This window comes from Glycine soja, chromosome 4, assembly GCF_004193775.1.
Source record: "Glycine soja cultivar W05 chromosome 4, ASM419377v2, whole genome shotgun sequence".
Taxonomy (NCBI): Eukaryota; Viridiplantae; Streptophyta; class Magnoliopsida; order Fabales; family Fabaceae; genus Glycine; species Glycine soja.
The window spans coordinates 26222911-26244458 of record NC_041005.1 but is presented as its reverse complement, the minus strand read 5'-3'; the positions used below and the strand labels follow the sequence as shown (position 1 = coordinate 26244458).

At 40.9% G+C, this 21548-nt stretch overlaps 1 protein-coding gene across 1 annotated transcript; it reads right to left on the bottom strand.

The window, feature by feature from the left end:
• Nucleotides 1-17555: 17555 nt before the first annotated feature.
• On the bottom strand, nucleotides 17556-18249 carry LOC114410704. The gene has a single exon (XM_028374648.1). The coding sequence runs from the start codon at nucleotides 18231-18233 to the stop codon at nucleotides 17556-17558; it is 678 nt and encodes a 225-aa protein (XP_028230449.1). The 5' UTR covers nucleotides 18234-18249.
• Between the last annotated feature and the right edge of the window lie 3299 nt (nucleotides 18250-21548).

Below are 21548 nucleotides of genomic sequence, written 5' to 3'. Positions count from 1 at the left end.
ACTTAGGAACCAACATGAGTCATCATTCATCTAGTGTTAATGGTGAAGGTACTAGTCATAAGGACCCTCTATCTAGAATCTTAGATGAGTTGAGTTCCCTCAAGTTATGGAAAGAAAAAATAGAAAGAAAAGAAAAAGGAAAAGGGAGGGTAGAAATAAATCAAGATGAGAGAGAAAAATAAGATAGGAAGAAAGGAGAAAAATAATGAAAGAAATGAAAAGAGAAAAACATGTCTCCTATAGTAGTCATGAATCTTGCAAGAGTTTAAGTGAAGAACTTATCGACTATTATAGAGGGCGCCATAGTTCACATACTAAACATCATTCCCAAAGAAGAGAAAAGGATAGAAGGCCTCAAGAGGTTAACATTAGCCTCCCATATTTCCATAGAAAAGATAATGTTGAGGCCTACTTAGATTGGGAAATGAAGGGCGAAGAACTCTTTGCTTGCCATCATATTAGCGAAGAGAGAAAAGTTCCATTGGCTACCCTTATCTTTCAAGGGTATGCCATCTATTGGTGGACTTCCCTTGTTAGGGAACGAAGGATTGATGGGGATCGTCCAGTAGAGTATTGGAATGATCTTAAGAGTGCCTTTAGGAAGAGGCACATTTCCTCCTACTATGTAAGGGAGCTTATGGACAAGCTCCAAAGGCTTAGACAGGGAAGTATAAGTGTTGAAGAATATAGACAACAAATGGAACTACTCCTTTTAAGAGCTGGACTTAGGGAGGAGGAAAGAACAAGCATAGTTAGGTTCCTTAGTGGGCTTAATATGGAAGTGAGGGACAAGGTTGAACTCCTTCCATATAAGGACCTAGATGAGCTAGTCCAACTTTGTATAAGAGTGGAGCAACAACTTAAAAGAAATCCTTCTTCAAAATCTTATGGCTTTCACTCATATCCAATGAAGGGCCAAGCCCAAGGAATTTTGGGGGCTACACCTTCAAAACCCAAGGAAGATTAGGGTAAGACCATAGAGAAATCCACCCCTAAGACTAGTTCCCAAGAAAGGACTAGCAACATTAAATGTTCAAATGTCTTGGGAGAGGTCACATTGTCTCTCATTGCCCCACAAAGAAAACCATGATTATGAGGGGTCAAGACATTTATAGTAGTCAATAAGAGACTACTTCTTCCTCTTCCTCTAGTGGAAGTGAAGATGAAGTAAGGGGTGAAGAGTCTAGTGAGGTAGCCCCATGAAGAAGGTGACCTCCTAATGGTTAAAAAGCTCCTTGGAGGTCAATCTTGTGATCTATCTCAATCCCAAAGAGAGAAAATCTTTCATACAAGATGCAAAATTTTAGATAAAACTTGTTCTCTCATTGTGGATAGTGGATCTTGTTGCAATTGTTGTAGCACAAGATCGGTTTCCAAGTTGAACCTCACTATTATTCCCCACCCAAAACCTTATAAACATCAATGGATCAATGAGCAAGGGGAAATGATAGTTAACCAACAGTGAAGGTGTCTTTCTCCATTGGGACATATAAGGATGAAGTTAATTGTGATATAGATCCCATGGAGGCAGGGCATATTCTTTTAGGAAGGCCATGACAATTTGATAGGAAGATAATTTACAATGGCGTAACTAATGAGATTACCCTCACCCATCTTGGCACTAAATTTGTGTTGCATCCTCAAACACCTTCACAGGTGACCAAAGATCAACTAACTATGCAAGATAAGAGGGATGAGGAAGAAAAACTAGAAGAACAAAAGAAAAAGAAGGATAGTAAGGCCTTGTCTTCAAAGGCCAAGGGGAAGGAAAAAGAGGAAAAGGATTCCTCCAAGAAGATTGTTAAGAAGGAAAATCATCTTGCAATAAAAGGTGATGTCAAAAGAGCACTTCTTCTTAAACAATCTTTCTACCTTCTCCTATCAAGGGAAACATCCCTTAACACTGCCATAACTCTTGATGTTATTCCTCAAGTAATGGAGTTGTTGGATGAAGGTTTGGTTCGTAAGAGCTTAACTCTTTGTGCTTTGTTGGTTCCCAAAATAGATATTATGTGGCATCGAATCCCTATGATAGGTGGTATGATGAATGTGTTGAGTGGTGCAACCCTCTTTCGTAAAATCACCCATGCATCAAACATCTTCATGATTCACTTACATAGGGACTCATTAGGTAGGTTTGTTCTTATTTTTTGTTTCAATACAAACCTAGGTGCTCATATGGCACACCTTAGGTTTGTCATACTTTTTGGTAGGAGTGAGTAATCAACATGAAAATATAAAAATGGTACGTTTTATTGCATTACTTTCCTTAATTTTTTAAATGGTGAGGGTACTAGTCATAAGGACCCCTCTATCTAGAATCTTAGATGAGTTGAGTTCCCTCAAGTTATGGAAAAAAAACTAGAAAGAAAAGAAAAAGGAAATGAGAGGGTAGAAGTAAATGAAGATGAGAGGGAAAAAATGAGGGAAGAAGAAAGAAGGAAAATACTAAAAGAGTTGAGAAAAGAAAAACATGTCACCTATAGTAGTCATGACTCTTGTAAGAGCCTAAGTGAATAACTTCATGACTATTATGAAGGAAGGCATAGGTCACATCTTAGACCTCACTCCCATAGAAGAGGAAAGGAAAGAAAGCCTCAAGAGGCTAACATTAACCTCCCATATCTCCATGGGAAGGACAATGTAGAGGCTTACTTTGATTGGGAAATAAGGGTAGAGCAACAACTTAAAAGAAAGTCTACTTTAAAATCTTATGGCTCTCACTCTTATCCAAAGAAAGACCAAGGTCTAGGCATCTTAGGGGCAACACCTTCTAAGCCCAAAGATGATAAGGGGAAGATAGTAGAAAAGCAACCCCCTAAGGCTAGCATGGAAGAGAAGACTAGCTCTATAAAGTGCTTTAAATGTCTTGGAAGAGGACACATTACTTCTCAATGCCCCACCAAGAAAACCATGATTATGAGGGGCCAAGACATTTAGAGTAGCCAAGATGAGGGTACTACTTCACCTTCCTCTAGTGAAAGTGAAGAAGCAAAAGAGGAAGAATCTAGTGAAGAAATCTACCCCAAGAAGAATCCAAGAAATGGGTTTTCATACCTTACCCTACTCCAACATGCTAAACACCACTAATATATATGTTATTATTCTTTTTACAAGTGTTGAGGGAAGAAGCTCCGAGTTTCAAGAACCTCTAGATTTGAGATCAAATCCTTTTCAAGGGGGAGGGAATGATGCAATCCTACCCCCAAGGGCATTGGATAAAAGACTCCAAGAAGATTAGGTCAGAGATGCAAGAGAAGGCCCTAGGGTTCTCACTGGTCTTAGGGTAGATTTTGGGACCATGGGCTCAGTATGAGCCCAATTATCTTTATACATATTAGATTAGGATTTCATTATTTTTGGACCTTGTATTTAGGGCTCCATAATGTAGGTAGGGTACCCTAGAAATGTAGGATTTTTCAGCCCTTGTATTTTAGGGAACCTAGACTAGTTTTTGTATTAGGGGTTGGTTTGTAATTTCACGTGCATTAAGTGAATATTTGATGTGTGTGTTGGGAAATAAATTGAATTGAATTGAAAGAAGCACAATCCAGTTAAATTTTAGAGGGGGAGGTGAGCATTTGCTTGCTACACCCCATTGCCATATCATATAGTCATACTTTGTGCATGTCCTTCATGCTTTACATGCCTCATGACACCTAAGCACACTTAGTGAAAAATCTTGGACTTGATCTTGGATTAGTAGGCTGAACCATAGCTAAAATTCACTAATCATAATTAGTGATATTTTGGCTCCAAAATTTGGCTCCACAAATTCAATTTCAAATTCAAGTGACTCCAATTTTGTGAAATTTCCCTCCAATTTTGTGTGACACTTAGGCTATAAATAGAGGCCATGTGTGCATTTTTTCAACTTTGATAATTTGAGAGTTACACTTCAAAGTTCAGACCTCATTTGAGGCACAAAATTTCGTGCTCCTTCTCTCCCTCTCCCTCTACTCATCTTTTCCTACCTTCAAGCTCTTATCCATGGCTTCCTATGGTGGTGAGCTTCTACCCTAAGGCTCATGAGAACCCTAGGGCCTTCTCCTCCATCTCTGGCCTCATCTTCTTGGAGTCTTCTATCCAATGCCCATGGGGGGTAGGATTGCATCAACTAGTGTAACTAGACAATTTATATACAATTAACCATGAGACAGATGGGAATGGACATTGAATTTTGATGATGTTGTTGTCTCCCACAGGTTGAAATGCCTGCAGACACTGGATATTGGTTTGGTGGTTGTTCCCTTTCAGGATTCTTTCTTTAAATCCTTTCTTGTTATAGTCACTCCAACCATTTGGATCTCATTGTTCACTTATACAAATAAAATGTAAAAATGTATCTAAAAAAATAAAATGTAAAATGAATTTCCTATTCTATACACATGTATCTATCAAATAAGTTCAAAAGAATTTATTACAGTCTCTTATTTCTAACCCATCCCTCAAAACACAATTTCTATTACTATTAAAAATCACAAAAAAACATATAAATCTCGTTGTTAAAATAGGATAAAACAAAGGAAATTAAAATTCAGTAAAAACTGTGTGCTAGAGTACATTATTAAAGACAATGTGCTTAGAAACTGCTATTACTATTAATTCTACTTTTCAACACTCATAAAATATTTAAAAAACCTTATTTATAATTTTGTATGATTCAATAATTAATGAGTACAATATAAAAGACTATGTTAACAACATTTGTCATTTTTTTTATTTACTTAAAATACTAAACATCAAGTCAAAATGTAAAAAATAATTTCCCAGTCAAAGTTTTAATTCATCATTTAAACCGTCTATGCTAATAAAAAAATTATTAATTGCATAATAAATTATAATAACACAATTAATATTTGAGAATGCAATTATGAGTTCATTAAAATAATAAGTCAAATATAAATAGTTGAAAATACAATTGTCAGACCCTAATTTCGTTCGGGGACTATCATTCGCTAATGTTTTGATTCTCGCTAGCCGAATTGAGCTGTTCGACACTAGTTGCCATGCAAGACGAAAGATTATTCGATTTTTCTGTAAAGAATGCGGAAAATACCCAAAAGGGAGGGCAAAAGGGTCATTTTCAGCTTTTTCTGACCCCTGGCTGGCCCAGGCTAGCCTCTGGCTCGCCTGGGCCCCCAAATAGCTCAGGGGTGAAGTAACCAGCTTGCTTGGGTGAGCTGCAGATCCACCAAACCCCCTCATTTCCTATAAATAGGCGTGAGGGGGGCTGAAAAAAGGGTTTGGCTTTCAAACAATGAAAGGTTTCAATGAAATTCAAAAGAAGAAGAAGAAAGAAGAGAAAGATGAGGTTGAGGCGCTACCGAATTGGGATCATAATCGACTTCTACATTGTTCTTCGTTCGGTGTTCATCGTTCGTCATTCGGTTAGTATGTATTTTAAGGGTTTGGATACAATCTATGCACCCTTAGGGGTCCTCTTTGTTGGTTTGCACATCTTCATCTCATTCTTCTACCATCAGTAATCTTTTTTCTTCTTGTGAAGTGAGTTTTGACTGATCATTTACATTATAACTCATCTTTTAATGAGATTGAAAGTAAATAAGTGAAACCAAGATGAAATCGACATGAAATTGAGTTTTTATCCACAAAAGTCGCTTGAATCTGTTCAAGGTCCAATGCCTTAACAATCTCTTTTATTTTTGTTGGTTAAAATGGACCTTTCAAAAGTTTAAAATCAACTCGACACAACTTTTTTTTTTGCTTGTAAAGAACTACATAGGTCTTAGTTCCTCATCGCACTTGAGGATACGTAAGAGCAAGGGCAACGCTCTTGTCGACCCCAAAAAGTAAAAAAAAAAAACATAAAAAGGGAAAATACATAAATATTGAAGTCATGATTTTGCATACTCGATTAAAGGCTGTCGTCCCTTGTGACGAACGTGTGGGGTGCTAATACCTTCCCCGTGCGTAAACAACTCCCGAACCCTTATTCTTAAAATTCACAGACCCCTTTTTTGGTTTTTCTAACGTTTTCCTCGAATAAACGTTGGTGGCGACTCCCACACGTTTTCTTTTAAGGAAGATGCACCTTTGAATCTTGCCTCGCCCTCCTGCTGAAGGATAAGTTGCGTCAGTTGGCGACTCCACTTGGGATATTTGTTAGAGAGTTAAGCCATTTAATCTGTGTGCAATATTTACTGTGACCTTTTTCTTTATTTTGTTTCCCTTCTTTCTTTTATGTTCTTATAACTCTTTTTCTATATTTGGTGTGGCTGTTTACCTATTACATGCATATTTAGAAATATTTGTTTATTCTATGCACACATGGCACCTACACCTTTGCACATAGTGAGTTATTGGGCCCTATACCCGGGTCCGTGGAGACATAGAAAATAGAGGTTGATCTATGGTCATGCTGGGTCTTCGACTCGCTTGATCATAGTGAAGCCTCATCTAGAGTTTTTCTCTTGGGTGATACGTTGTCGCTGGTAGTCCCTACCACCACAATGTTTGATATCAAAGAGGATGATATCTCTAGAAACCTTTGAAAGTTATATGCGACCACCTTTGGAAGTTGTCACTAAATAGCAAACCTTTAGCTCTTTCCATTAGGTCCCTAATATAGGGACACAGAACAAACACACTATTTTGTTTCCTTGATCTATCCATGCATATTTTTATGATGTCGTGACTGTGTGCATCATTCCTGTATTTACCTTGTTATTATGTTTACACGTGATATTTTGGCATTAAGTCATTACGTTATCATGCTCATTCATTTAGCGTGTTCTCATTGTGCTACCAACCACATGCTCTCATGCATGCATACTCATGTCGTGTCATCACTCATGCATTGCATTTGTCTCGTCATCTTTGTCACGGGAAGCCTAAAGGTCCGCATTGCCTTCTTAATTGCATGCATTGGGCACCATGGTAATGTCTACAAATGAACCATGATACCCAATGCATTATGGGTAAGAAGGGATGGTCTTCTGGACTCTTGTGTTTGTAGATAAACGCATCTTGTCATGCATAGCATAAACATTCCCTGATGCATTCATCATACCTTCTCTATGATAGGGTTTTGAAGTATTGATCATCAGAATTTTCATTCAGCAAACATGGGGTCAAACCAAGCGCTTTCTTTTTTAAAAAAAAGGTTCTATCAGGTCAAAGTCAAGAGTCTAGAACTAGCCAACTTGCGAGAGCTAGGGCAGTGGATGGATCAAGTTCAACATCAAGCCTTCTGCAAGGAATATGGGAAAATTTGGGATTTGGCCATGATAGAAGAGTCTGTTGAAGCCATCGCATCCCTTGCTCAGTACTACGACTAGTCGCTCAGATGCTTCACGTTTGGGGACTTCTAGTTAGTACCAACCCATAGAAGAGTTTGAAGGGATCTTGGGATGCTCTCTAGGAGGAAGGAAGCCATATCTTTTTTTTCCGGATTCTACCCCTCCATGGCAAGAGTAGAAAAAGTGGTCAAGATCTCGGCACAAGAGTTAGACCGAGTGAAGCAAAACAGGAATGGGGTGGTAGGGATACCAAGGAAGCGCTTGGAGGAAAGGGCAGAAGCTTTGGCAAATCAAGGAGAGTGGACCTTGTTCATTGATATATTAGCACTGTTGGTGTTTGGGATCATACTCTTTCCAAATGTAGATGGGCTAGTGGATTTAGTAGTGATCGACACTTTTCTTGCTTATCACCACAGCAAGGAAAGTCCAGTCATTGCTGTTTTGGCCGATGCATATGACACATTTGACTTGAGATGCGAAAAGAGCAGTGCAAGAATTGTCTATTATACGTCTGCTCTTTATGTGTGGTTGGTCTCCCATGTTTTTCATCATGAAGCTAGACATGCTTGCTCCCTACAAGGTCATCACATGTGAGCCGAAAAGGGAAAAGCAAATTGGGAGGAACTCTTGGCAGGTATAGTGGGAGCTTCTGTTAGTTGGTTCCCCCGATGGAAGGAAGAAGGGGCTGAAGTTTTGTGCTCGTGTGAAGGATTTCAAAACGTCCCCTTGATGGGAACAAGGGGTTGTATTAATTACAATCACATACTGGCCATAAGAAAACTAGGCTACCCTATGAGAAGGGCACCTTCGGAGGAGATCATCGCGCCTTTCGTCGCACGGGGTTTCAATGAAGGCAATGCAAAAATACTTCAAAGAATCCGTAAAGCGTGGAATACAGTGGGAAGAAAAGATAAAGAGCTTAGGGGGAGCAACAACAGTGTCATTGGCGGCTATCATAAGTGGTTGAAGACTAGGACACAAGGGGTAACTTGGCTCCCAAAGCTAAAAGGTCAAAGTGGGGAAAAAGCTGAAGTCCCTGAGGAAAGCGAAGAAGTGCAAGCCTTGAAAGCAGAGCTTGAAAGAATGAGAGTGGTCAAGGAAAAGCTAAAGAAGGCAGTCACTAGGGTCAAGAAAGAGTGTGACGAGCTAAGGGATGTCAACATTACTACGGCCGAAGTGTTAGAGTGGGAAACAAAAAGGGCCTGAAAAAAAGAATGGGGCAGAAACAAGTTCTGAGGGGCTCTATGGGGCAGCAACAACGAGCGCAAGCTTAGAAGGGCCGAAAGGGATGAGTCAAGGGTGGAAAGTATGGTATTAGAGGATAAGTTGAAGGCTTGTCAAAGGTTGAAGGAAGTTTCACCGAACAACTGAGTAGAACGAAAGAGAATATGTTGACAATCATTGACCAGTATAAAGAGAAGCTAAACCTAGCTGCTAGCCATGGGCAGAGACTAGAGAATAAGCATGCGAAGGTATTGGCTCTGCAAGTGGAAAGGGAAGTAAGAGAGAGGGTGATAGAATCATTGCATGGGGAATCTGTGAAATGGATGGATAGATTCGCTCTCACTCTGAATGGGAGTCAAGAGCTTCCAAGGCTTTTAGCCAGAGCCAAGGTAATGGCAGATGTATACTCAGCTCCCGAGGAAGTTCATGGGCTTTTTGATTATTGCCAACACATGGTCGAGTTGATCTCCCACATAATTAGGAACCACTGAGGAGTTTGTATTTATGCTTTGACTTTGGCCAGATAAACAATGTTGTTTCTTAATGAAAATGAGTCTTGATTCAACCCTATGTCTTTGTTGAAATTTCTGCGCGGGTTCAATACTTCGGCAACTTATCATTATTATGCATTCATGTTTATTTCATTGTTGCATTACTCATTGCATTTTGTTTTTTAGCAGTCATAGTCAAAAAGTAAACGCAATAACCAAAAAGAGTGAACGCGCTTTATGGCACCCCTACCAAACACATGCCAAAACCAAAATCATGAATGAAATAGAGGAAGTGCAAGAGCAAATGAAAGCCGACATGGGGGCCGTGAAGGACCAGATGACCTCTATGATGGAGGCCATGTTGAGTATGAGAAGGATGATGGAGGACAATGCGGCCATAATCGCCACCACCAGTGCCGCCGTTGAGGCGAATCTGACTCACCCATCCTGCATAAACCAAACAAGTCGTCCAGCTCCAAACATGGTAGATCAGGGAAGAGAAGTGTTGGACAGTACGGGTGGTCCCTATATGGTGCAAAGTAAGAATTCTTTCCCACCGTACGGCTTGCCACCTAACTATACACCACCCAATGTGGTGCATGTGCCCAGCGAGAACACCAACCACTTCATTCCCATTCTCCTTGAAAGCCAGCAACCCCAGTTGGGGCATCACCCTTTGCTCAACCTATGGGAGAAGCCCGTGAAGAGCCTCGGGATCACGCTCTAGGTGAGTTTGAACCTTACCCTACATATGCTACTGAGGGACCAGCATTTGGTGGCATGCCTCAGCCCAATGCAGCGAGGGCCCCTCAACACCACCCGCTGCAACCCTTGCATTTCTCAGTTGGGAGACTACCTTCGGCCATAGAAGAAAGAGAGAAATTTGATCTCATAGAGGAAAGGTTGAGGGCCATTGAGGGGATCGGTGATTATCCATTTGCCAACATGGCGGAGCTATGCTTAGTGCCCGACAATGTCATCCCTCCCAAATTCAAGGTGCTGGACTTCAACAAGTACAAAGGGACCACTTGTCCCAAGAACCACTTAAAGATGTATTGTCTAAAGATGAGGGCATACTCAAGAGATGAGAAACTCTTGATGCACTTTTTTCAAGAGAGTTTGGCTAGGGCGGCAATCACTTGGTATACTAACTTGGAAGCTTTCAGATCCATTCTTGGAAGGACTTGATGGCTGCTTTCATCAGGCAGTATCAATACAACACTAACATAGCTCCCGATAGAATGCAATTGCAAAACATATGCAAGAAGAAGCATGAGTCTTTCAAGGAGTACACCCAGAGGTGGAGGGATTTGGCAGCCCAAGTAGCACCTCCCATGATGGAGAGGGAGATGATAACCATGATAGTAGACACGCTACTAATGTTCTACTATGAGAAAATGGTAGGTTATATGCCCTCTAGCTTTGCAGATTTGGTGTTTGCGAGTGAGAGAATTGAAGTGGGCTTAAGAAGGGGGAAGTTCGATTCTGCCGCTTTAGCAAGTACAAGCAATAGGAGGTCCGGAACAGTTGGAGCCAAGAAGAAGGAGGGAGACACCCATGCCGTAACTTCAGCTCCCATATGGCCAAAATTCCAACAAACCCCTCACAACCCCACCTACCAATATTCCCCGCATCAACCAAATTATTTAGCCAACATCAGAACCCCTCCCAATCTGATGCCCGTCCAACAAAGATTGCCCACTCAACCACAAAGGCCTCCCCCACAAAATTTGTTTCCCACGCAGTCTCGACCAACCATAAACGCCAATCCCAACACAAACATAAACCCGAAGAGGAACTTCCCGAAAAGAAAGCCTCAAGTTCACCCTAATACATGTGCCTTATGCTGACCTACTACCCTTTTTGATCAATAACCAAATGGTTGTGGTGAGCCCCTGCAAGGTCTATCAATCTCCCTTTCTCCGATGGTACAATCCCAACGCGACTTGTTCCTATCACGGCGGTGTTTCGGGGCATTCTATAGAACAGTTTGTGGCCTTTAAGCACAAGGTACAAAGCTTGATCGATGCGGAATGATTGACGTTTCAAGAGGATAGTTCGAATGTGAGGAATAATCCACTTGCCAGTCATGGAGGCTCGGCAGTTAATGCAGTGGAAGAGTGGGAGCCTCGGGGGCTAAAGCAGATAGGGGACGTGTCAACCTCTAGAAGGTTCATTTTGGAAGCATTGCGTGAAACTGGTATGATTCGCCTTGATGGTGAAAGAGTTGCTACAAGGGATGATGGATAAGGGCCAATTTGGAGTTTGCAGTGCGAAGAAAAGGAGGGGGATGTGGGCATGCAGTCAGATGATAAAAACCCAAGTAAGCCCCAGCCTTTGGTGATCCACTTCACTAGGGATATCGCCACTCAAAAGCCCCAAGGTTTGCATCCCGTTACAGTTAAGAAGCCTATGCCCTTCCCTTACAAAAGTGATAAGGCGGTGCCATGGAAGTACACTGCACAAGGACCTGACGGAAGGAAGGATGTGTCCATCGTACATGTTAGGGATGATCTATCCTCTACTAAAGTTACAAACATATCCAGTACGAGTGGCATGACTCATAGTGGATGGATCTTTGCAGCGCCTGAACTACCGGTGCGGTCCAAAGACCCAAAAGGGAAAGCAAAAGTGGATGTGGGCGAGAGCGATAAGGCGGGCCTGACCCTGAATGATGAGGTCCTAGTTGGAAAGATTGCTGAGGAAGGGAACGACTTCAGCAAGAAGGGAATATCATTGAGGAGGAAACCGAGTTCCTGAGTGAGTTCAAGGTGATTGAACAATTAAACAAAACCCCAGCTAGGATTTCTTTGTTGGGGCTGCTTATGAACTCCGAACCTTATCGGACGTTGTTTGTCAAGATTTTGAATGAGGCCCATGTAGCTCAAGACATATCCATGGAGGGTTTCAGGGGTATAGTCAATAACATCACGACCAACAACTACCTCACTTTCACCGACAAAGAGATACCCATCAAGGGCAGAGGACACAAAAGAACCTTGCACATGTCTGTCAAATGTTTGGACCACATAGTGGCCAAAGTGCTCATCGACAATGGCTCTTCCCTCAACATCATGCCCAAGGCTACTTTGGACAAGCTGCCTTTTAACACATTGCACTTGAGACCGAGCTCCATGGTAGTGCGGGCTTTCGATGGCAGTCGCCAGGATGTAAGGGGTGAGATCGACCTCCCGATTCAGATCGGGCCCCACATATGCCAAATTACCTTCCAAGTAATGGACATAAATCTTGCCTACAACTGCTTATTAGGCCGGCCTTGGATTCATTCGGTTGGGGTAGTCCCATCAACATTGCAGCAGAAGTTAAAATTTGTGGTGGAGAGACAGCTGATTATAGTTTCAGGAAAGGAAGACATACTTGTAAGTTTTCCGTCTTCTACGCCTTATGTTGAGGCTGCAGAGGAGTTATTGGAAACATCCTTCCAAGCACTGGAAGTTGTGAGTAGCGCTTATGTGGAGTCTCCTCTGATGCAACCACACTTATCTGGTGCTGCTTTGATGGTGGCTCGGGTTATGTTGGGGCACGAATATGAGCCCAGAATAGGTTTAGGCCGAAATGGGAATGGCATAGCAAGTTTGGTGGAGTTCGTTGAGAATCGCGGAAGGTTCGGGTTGGGTTACGAGCCTACGCGTGCTGACAAGAGGAGGATCAACTTGGAAAGAAAGGAGAGAAGCTCTGCTCAGCCATAAGGGCTACAACTGGAAAGAGTCCCCTTTTGTCACATCGATGAAAGCTTTGTCAGTGTAGGGTGGATGTGCGAGGGACGGGTTGCCGTGATAAATGAAGAAAACCCTCAAGACCAACCAATTTGGGTGCGGTTGTGTCCTCTAGAGTTTGAATTGGGGAATTGGCAAGTCGTCAAATGACCCAGGATTTCCATGACAAATTCAATGTAATCCAATAGTTCCAACCCTATTGCTGGGCCTAGGCTTTAGGGTATGCTCTTTGGTTAGGCATGCTTTTTTTTAAAAAATGGGTTACGTTGATTTTAATATAAAGACCTTCTTTATTGATATGATCCCTCTCGTACCTTCGCTCATTTCATTTTTTTGCATATTTATTCTTGTTGCGATTAAATGATTTACCGCAAATCTGAGGTTAAGTCCTATAAGGGTAACGATAAATCAAGCAGAGGGGGACGAGGATGAAGATTGGGGACTTCCACCAGATTTGAGGAGGATGGTCGAGCAAGAGGAAAGGGAAGTGAAGCCACACCGAGAGGAAATTGAAGTTGTGAACTTAGGTGTTCGTGAAGAAAGAAAGGAAGTCAAGGTTGGCACTTGTATGTCCATAAACGTCCGAGATGAATTGGTGGCTCTGTTGCGAGACTACTAAGACATCTTTGCTTGGTCCTACCAGGATATGCCTGGTTTGAGCTCGAACATCATACAACACAAACTACCTCTAGATCTCGAGTGTTCTCCGGTAAAGCAAAAACTGAGGAGGATGAAGCCCTAGATGTCCCTGAAAATAAAGAAGGAAGTGAAGAAGCAGTTCGATGCTGGTTTCTTGGCCGTGGCTTAGTACCCGGAATGGGTCGCCAATGTTGTGTTGGTCCCTAAAAAGGATGGAAAGGTGCAAATGTGCGTGGACTATCAGGATCTAAACCGAGCCAGTCCGAAGGATAACTTTCCTTTGCTGCACATCGACGTCCTTGTAGATAACACGACCAATTTTGCCCTATTTTCTTTCATGGATGGGTTTTCGGGCTATAATCAGATAAAGATGGCATCGGAGGATATGGAGAAGACAACCTTTGTCACCCTATGGGGAACTTTTTGCTATAAGGTGATGTCCTTTGGGCTCAAGAACGCTGGGGCAACTTACCAGCGGGCCATGGTGGCATTATTCCATGACATGATGCATAAAGAGATCGAGGTCTACATGGATGACATGATCGCTAAATCAAAGACCGACGGGGAACACCTTGTCAATATGCGAAAGTTATTCGAGCGGCTGCATAAATACCGATTAAGGCTGAATCCTGCGAAGTGTACTTTCAGGGTCAAATCCGGAAAGTTGCTCAGTTTTGTCATAAGTCAGAAAGGAATAGAGGTATACCTAGACAAAGTAAAGGAAATCCTCGAAATGCCCGAACCACGCACTGAGAAGCAGGTCTGAGGTTTGTTGGGAAGGTTGAACTACATAACAAGGTTCATATCACAGCTGACCGCCACTTGTGAGCCTTTTTTCAAGTTATTGCGTAAGAATTAGTCCGTCTAATGGGACGATGATTGTCAAGTGGCGTTTGAAAGGATTAAATGGTGCCTCATGAACCCTCCTGTGCTGGTGCCACCGGTACCCAGAAGACCCCTTATCCTATATATGACTGTGTTAGACGAGTCAATGGGGTGTGTGTTGGGACAACATGACGAGTCTGGAAAAAGGGAATGGGCTATCTATTACTTGAGCAAGAATTTCATGGCATACGAAATGAACTACTCTTTGCTAGAAAGGACATGTTGTGCCTTGGTGTGGGCAGCCCACTGTCTAAGGTAGTACATGCTGAATTACACCACTTGGTTGGTATCCAAAATGGATCTAGTTAAGTACATCTTTGAAAATCCTGCTCTCACTGGATGGATCGCTCGATGACAAGTTCTATTGTCGGAGTTTGTTATTGTTTATGTCACTCAGAAGGCGATAAAGGGGAGTGCCTTGGCAGGTTACCTGGCTCAACAGCCCATCAATGACTATCAGCCTATGCATCCAGAATTCCCTGTTGAGGACATCATGACCTTGTTTGGGGAGGAAGTAGAGGATGAAGACAGGGACAAATGGATCATGTGGTTTGATGGCGTGTCTAATGCATTGGGCCATGGAGTTAGGGTAGTATTGGTTTCTCCAGACGAACAATATATACCTTTCACGGCTAGGTTGGGTTTTGACTGCATGAACAACATAGCTGAGTATGAGACGTGTGCCCTTGGGATCCAAGTGGCAATCGACTTCAAGGTCAAGTTGCTCAAGGTATACGAGGACTCGGCCTTGGTAATTCACCAACTAAAGGGTGAATGGGAGACCAGAGACCATAAATTTGTGCCTTACCAGGCTTACATCAGGAAGTTGATAGAATTCTTTGATGACATATCTTTTCATCACATTCCTAAAGAGGAAAATCAGATGGCCGAAGCCCTTGCCACACTAGTGTCCATGTTCCAGCTAAGCCCACACGGAGATTTTCCGTACATCAAATTCAAATGTCGTGGCAAGCCTGCACATTGCTGCTTAATAGAAGAAGAGAAGGATGGTAAGCCTTGGTACTTCGATATCAAACGATACATCAAAGACAAGGAATACCCACATGAGGCCTCTGACAACGACAGGAAGACGTTGCAAAGGTTGGCAGTCGACTTCTTCCTGAGTGGGAATATCTTATACAAGAGGAACCATGACATGGTACTGCTTTGATGTGTGGATCCCAGAGAGGCTGAGCAAATGCTGGTAGAGGTGCATGAGGGATCCTTTGGAACACATGCCAATGGACATGCCATGGCCCAGAAAATTCTGAGAGCGGGGTATTACTGGCTCACTATGGAGAGCGATTGTTGCATCCATGTGAGGAAATGCCATAAGTGCCAGGCCTTCGCTGATAATGTTAATGCTCCACCCATACCTTTGAACGTCTTGGCAACACCTTGGCCATTCTCTATGTGGGGCATAGACATGATCGGAGCCATTGAGTCTAAGGCTTCAAATGGACATCGCTTCATCTTAGTCGCCATTGACTGCTTCACCAAATGGGTCGAAGCAGCATCATATGCTAGTGTGACTAGGAGTGTGGTGATTAGATTCATCAAAAAGGAAATAATTTGCCGATACAGGTTGCCCAAGAAAATTATCACCGATAATGCCACCAATCTGAACAACAAAATGATGAAGGAAATGTGTGAGGATTTCAAAATCCAACACCATAATTCCACGCCTTACAAGCCTAAGATGAATGGGGCAGTTGAGGCTGCCAATAAAAATATCAAGAAGATAGTTTAGAAGATGACCATGTCATACAAGGTTGGCACAAGATGCTCCCATTTGCATTGCATGGTTATCGAACTTCGGTGCGCACATCTGCTGGGGAAACCCCTTTCTCTTTGGTGTACAGGATAGAGGTTGTGCTCCTATTTGAGGTGGAGGTTCCTTCTTTGAGAATCCTAGCCGAGTCGGGGTTGGAAGAATCAGAATGTGCCCAAGCTTGCTTTGATCAATTGAATCTTATCGAGGGTAAGAGATGGCGGCCATGAGTCATGGGCGACTGTATCAAAACAGAGTGTAGAATGCTTTTGACAAGAGGGTGTGCCCGTGCAAGTTCAGAGAGGGAGATCTTGTCATAAAGAAAGTATCGCAGGCTCAAAAGGACCACAGAGGGAAATGGGTCCTGAATTATGAAGGACCATTTGTTGTGAAGAAGGCTTTTTCGGGAGGAGCATTGTTGCTTACAAACATGGATGACGAAGAGCTACCTTCGCCTGTGAACTCCGATATCGTCAAGCGGTATTACGCATAACGCTTGGGGCAATTAGAAGGCTCAACGTCTGACCGTCCTCAAGGACTCATTGAAATCTCCAAGTCTTGAAATCCTTTTGTAAACCATAATCGCAGCATTAATAAATGTTGGTTAATGATTTGCATCTCTACCTCCAGTGTTATGTCCTTTAAGTTTTATTGTCTCTAAGAACATACACTCTCGATCTTGCTCACTAAATCTGGAGCCATTCGGCTCGATCAATGGGGTGTCGTAAGCATTTAAGTAAAATTGAACACGATAACACCTGGTTAATTGTTACATTTAACGTTTGATCATAAACATGCATGCATTTGCATCTTATCATCCAGGATCCTGCAAATCGGGAGATGAATAAAGAGTCATTTTGGGCGATGGTCAACACCACACCAATTTGGGTGAGCACTAGGGGTAGGTGAAAGTTAATCCAAGCATCTTGTAGTATTGTTTCACATTTTTTCATGATGGCACTTTCTTTGTCCAAGCTTAGGGGCAGGTACGAACATGTGCTAGGCCCATGATTGATCAATCACCACCTTGCGTCCGGCTAAAGACGTTAAAGAAGCGCTCCTAGGAGGTAGCCTAGTATCTCTAACTTTGTTATTTAATTTCCTGTTTCATACTTTTTTTTTCTTGAACTATATCCTGAATTCGCCTAAGTTTATATGCAATTATAAGATTTTAAGAGAGAAAATATAACAATGAATAACACAACTTTGCAAAGGACTTTTTGCAAAAAAAAAAAAAAAAATAGCTCGCCTAGGCGAGCATGACTGTCATGAAAAACATAAAAGGGAGGGGTGAAGCCATTTTCACCCCATTCTTCCCCAAAATCAAAACCTCCACCAAGGGCTTACGGGAGCCACCATTGAGATAATTTCTTCTAATGTTCTTTTAGAAACAAAATTCTAATGTCTTAAATCTCATTTTTGGTTATGAGAAATTCTATCCACATGCTTTCATTCCCCATTAGTCACATTGATTTTTCAAAAAAAAAAAATGTATGTTGTTCTAATCGGTTTGGGGGTTTGTTTCTTTACTTAGCGTGTTTGTGTTTTAGTGAAACATTTTCAAAGACTTCAATGTTTCTTTAATTAGTCTTTCTATTTCCGTTTGATGCGCCAGAGTTTCGGTCATCCTACGCAGGGTAGGATTTTCCCCTATCGTATTGACCGAAAACCGGGCGTATAGTTCATCCCGACGTATAAGGTCGGGAATTAGTGGGGTCCTTAATGTGGGAATTTGTGGGGCGGGCGGAAGATCTATCTCTGGTGGATCTATTAAAGGTGCTAGCATCTCGTTACCCACAGTCAGCGGGGACGGCGGTCCGTACACTCCTACCCCATCGCATAAGGTAGCGGAATCAGAATTCAATAGAAATAAACAAATCGAAAAGCACTGGGCGAGAACCAAAACCGGGTTTATACTAAGAGTGATTTTCCTCCTTTTTCCCAATAAGTCGACGGCGTTACACCATTTTGATACTTCGAATAAACTAGAGTACAAATAGGATACACCGGTGCTAAAACCTTTTCTAAAGATATCTTCCAAACTCTTGGGGTCATTTCTCCTTCTTTTGTTCCCCCGGTTTGAAACCAGTCGGTTGGGTTGTTTTAGAATTCTACTGATCCCAAGTACTCCATCTCCATCTTTGATGGGAATATAAAAAGTAAAGAGGAAAAGGCATGACCAGAAAAATTGTGTGAAATAAGTGAATTTATCAAATTGAGGCATGATTGATTGAGAAACAATGATTATCTTCTTTACATTTCAAAGACTTCAATGTCTTTTGTCAAACTTCAATGTCTTCTTTTCATTTCAAAGACATCAATGTCTTTTGTCAAGACGTCAATGTCTTCTTTACGTTTCAAAGACTTCAATGTCTTTTGTCAAGACTTCAATGTCTTCTTTACATTTCAAAGACTTCAATGTCTTCTGTCAAGACTTCAACGTCTTCTTTACATTTCAAGACTTCAAGTCTTTTGTTTTGTACTCTTGATACCTCATACATTTATTCTTTTGACAACTTTCACTGCTTTGGTTTTCGCCAGTTGTCGGTCGGATACCAAAATCGCTTGGATGAAATTAGTGTCCTTATCTTTACTTACCTTTTTATTTTCAATGAAAGATAAGTAAAGAGGGGTAATTTTCAGACCCTAATTTCGTCCGTGGACTATCATTTGCTAACATTTTGATTCTCGCTAGCCAAATTGAGTTGTTCGACACCAGTTGCCGCACAAGACGAAAGATTATTTGACGTTTCAGTAAACAATGTGGAAAATACCCAAAAGGGAGGGCAAAAGGGTCATTTTAAGCTTTTTTCTAACCCCTGGCTCGCCCAGGCTAGCCTCTGGCTCGCCTGGGCCCCCAAATAGCTTAGGGGTGAAGTAACCAGCTCGCTTGGGCAAGCAAGGTTACTTCAGGTTGAAGCAACATCTCGCCTGGGCGAGTTGCAGATCCACCAAACCCCCTCATTTCCTATAAATAGGCATGACGGGGGCTGAAGAAAGGGTTCAGCTTTCAAACACTGAAAGGTTTTAGTGAAATTTGAAGAGAAGAAGAAGAAAGAAGAGAAAAACGAGGTCGAGGCACTACCAAATTGCGACTGTAATCGACTTCTACATTATTCTTCATTCGGTGTTCTTCATTCCTCACCCGGTTAGTATTTATTTTAAGGATTTGGATACAATCTATGCACCCTTAGGGGTCCTCTTTGTTGCTTTGCACATCTTCATCTCATTCTTCTACCATCAGTAATTTCTTTCCTTCTTGTGAAGTGAGTTTTGACTAATCATTTACATCATAAATCTTCTTTTAATGAGATTGAAAGTAAATAAGTGAAACAAAGATGAAATCGACATGTAATTGAGTTTTTATCCACAAAATTTGCTTGAATCCATTCAAGGTCCAACGTCTTAACGATCTCTTTTATTTTTGTTGTTTAAAATGGACCTTTCAAAAGTTTAAAATCAACTCGACACAACTTGTTTTTTTGCTTGTAAAGAACTACGTAGGTCTGAGTTCCTCATCGCACTTGAGGATACATAGGAGCAAGGGCAACGCTCTTGTCAACCCCAAAAAGTAAAAAAACATAAAAAAGGGAAAATAAATAAATATTGAAGTCTTGATTTTGCACACTTGATTAAAGGTTGTTGTCCCTTGTGACGGACACGTGGGGTGCTAATACCATCCCCGTGCGTAAGCAATTCCCGAACCCTTATTCTTAAAATTCGCAGACCCCTTTTTTTGGTTTTTCTAACATTTTCCTCGAAAATATGTTGGTGGCAACTCCCGCGTGTTTTCTTTTAAGGAAGACGCACCTTTGAATCTCGTCTCGCCCTCTCGCCAAAGGGTAGGTTGCAACAAAAACAAACTAATAGAGCAATGTTTTCTTATCATTTTTAATCTTTTTATTACATCATATAATTTTTCTTTTTATTATAGAAATTATTGTGAAAAAATATCGTAAAAATTACTAAGTTACTATCAAAGACTTGGACCTAAGAAAAGAAACTCCCAGACGCTTGAAAGTTGACATCTGAGAAGGGAAAACCCTTTGACGCCAAAATTTTAATCCATTACATTTTGCATGGCTTTCCTTACTGTGCAAGCTATGGTGCATTAAATTTAATTTGTTAATTCACTTTTTGTCCTGCTTTATTTAATATCTTGTGCATTTGTATATAATTGATAATTTCATTTTGCAGTAGCATCTTTAGAGGACTTATATTTATATTTGTCAAGGTTTTAGATTGCGGTTTTGTTGTATTTCTTGATATTGTGGGAGATTTCAAACAAATGAAATATCAAGGGCCATAATTGCGGTCATGGACACTCCATAAACCTTGATTGTTGCTTGTGAAATTAATTGCGGACTGTCTTTTAAACCTTGATCTCCAATGTTAATTCTATTAAGGACAACTGTTCGAATAAATGGCCTTAGCGTGTCCTTGTGAGAAACACTCGAGCAATATTCTCAAATATCTATTTCTCAACTTCTATATTCATTATACTGTGCATGTTGTCCCTTGAATTGTTTTTCTATTTTTTTGGGTGAGAATCACTTGAATTCTTTTGATGTGTATGTGTGAGTGTGAATGATTTGGATTAACCTTTTGATTTATTTAGTTTTTTATGTAGATCTTGGCAAGGAGGCCACACTTACTAACTATATTAAAGTTGTGTTTCCTCTTCTTTTGAGAAATGGAGTTGCTCACTTTCTGGGATATGGAAATCAACATGGTTTTGATCCAATGTCGTCTGATATTCAAGTCATACAGTTGCCTAATTACCTCAGTTGTCTAGCTTTCAATAGGTTGCTACATTATCAAAAGTTTTCCTTATATGCAATATTCAACTATTAATAGGATTGTTATTGGTTTACCACATCCATTTTATATGATCTAATTAATTTTTCTCTATGTACTTCACAAATCATTTTCCACCAAATACTGCCATTTGGACATATATTCTTCATTTTCATTATGCAGTAATCAGATCAAAACACTTAGTGTTGTTTGCATCGTATCTTCACTCTTCATTTATTCATATTATAGTAGTTAACTTAATCAGATAAGAACACTTATGTTGTTTGCATCAAATCTTCACTCTTCATTTATTCATATTACAGTAGTTAACTTAAATGTTCTAAAAGGTTCAAGGTATTTAACCTTTGTAATGCTAATGCATTTATATATGTATGAAAAAATTGCATTTTGCAAAGGTTAAAATTTTTTCTTTTAAAAAAATTGCATAAACTACATCGGTTGTGACATCAACCGATGTAGAAATGACTTTTGCAACATTAGTTCACACAAACCGATGTTGAAACTTTTCTTTGTATATCTATATTTTTATACATGACAAACTTTTTCTGTACACGCATTAGAACTCTTCTCTTTACGTCACACGGTCTATATACAAACCCTATTTACATTCAAAGATTTTTCATTTTTCCCAACACACATCCTTTTACATACATGTATAAATAAAAACCTTTTTCTTTTCTTTATGAACATGATTTTTATTCACAACGCTTCTTTCTTTTTA

Coding starts and splice junctions, on each gene's coding strand:
- LOC114410704 (XM_028374648.1), bottom strand. CDS start 18,233: ATGCCTCAATTTGATAAATTCACTTATTTCACACAATTTTTCTGGTCA.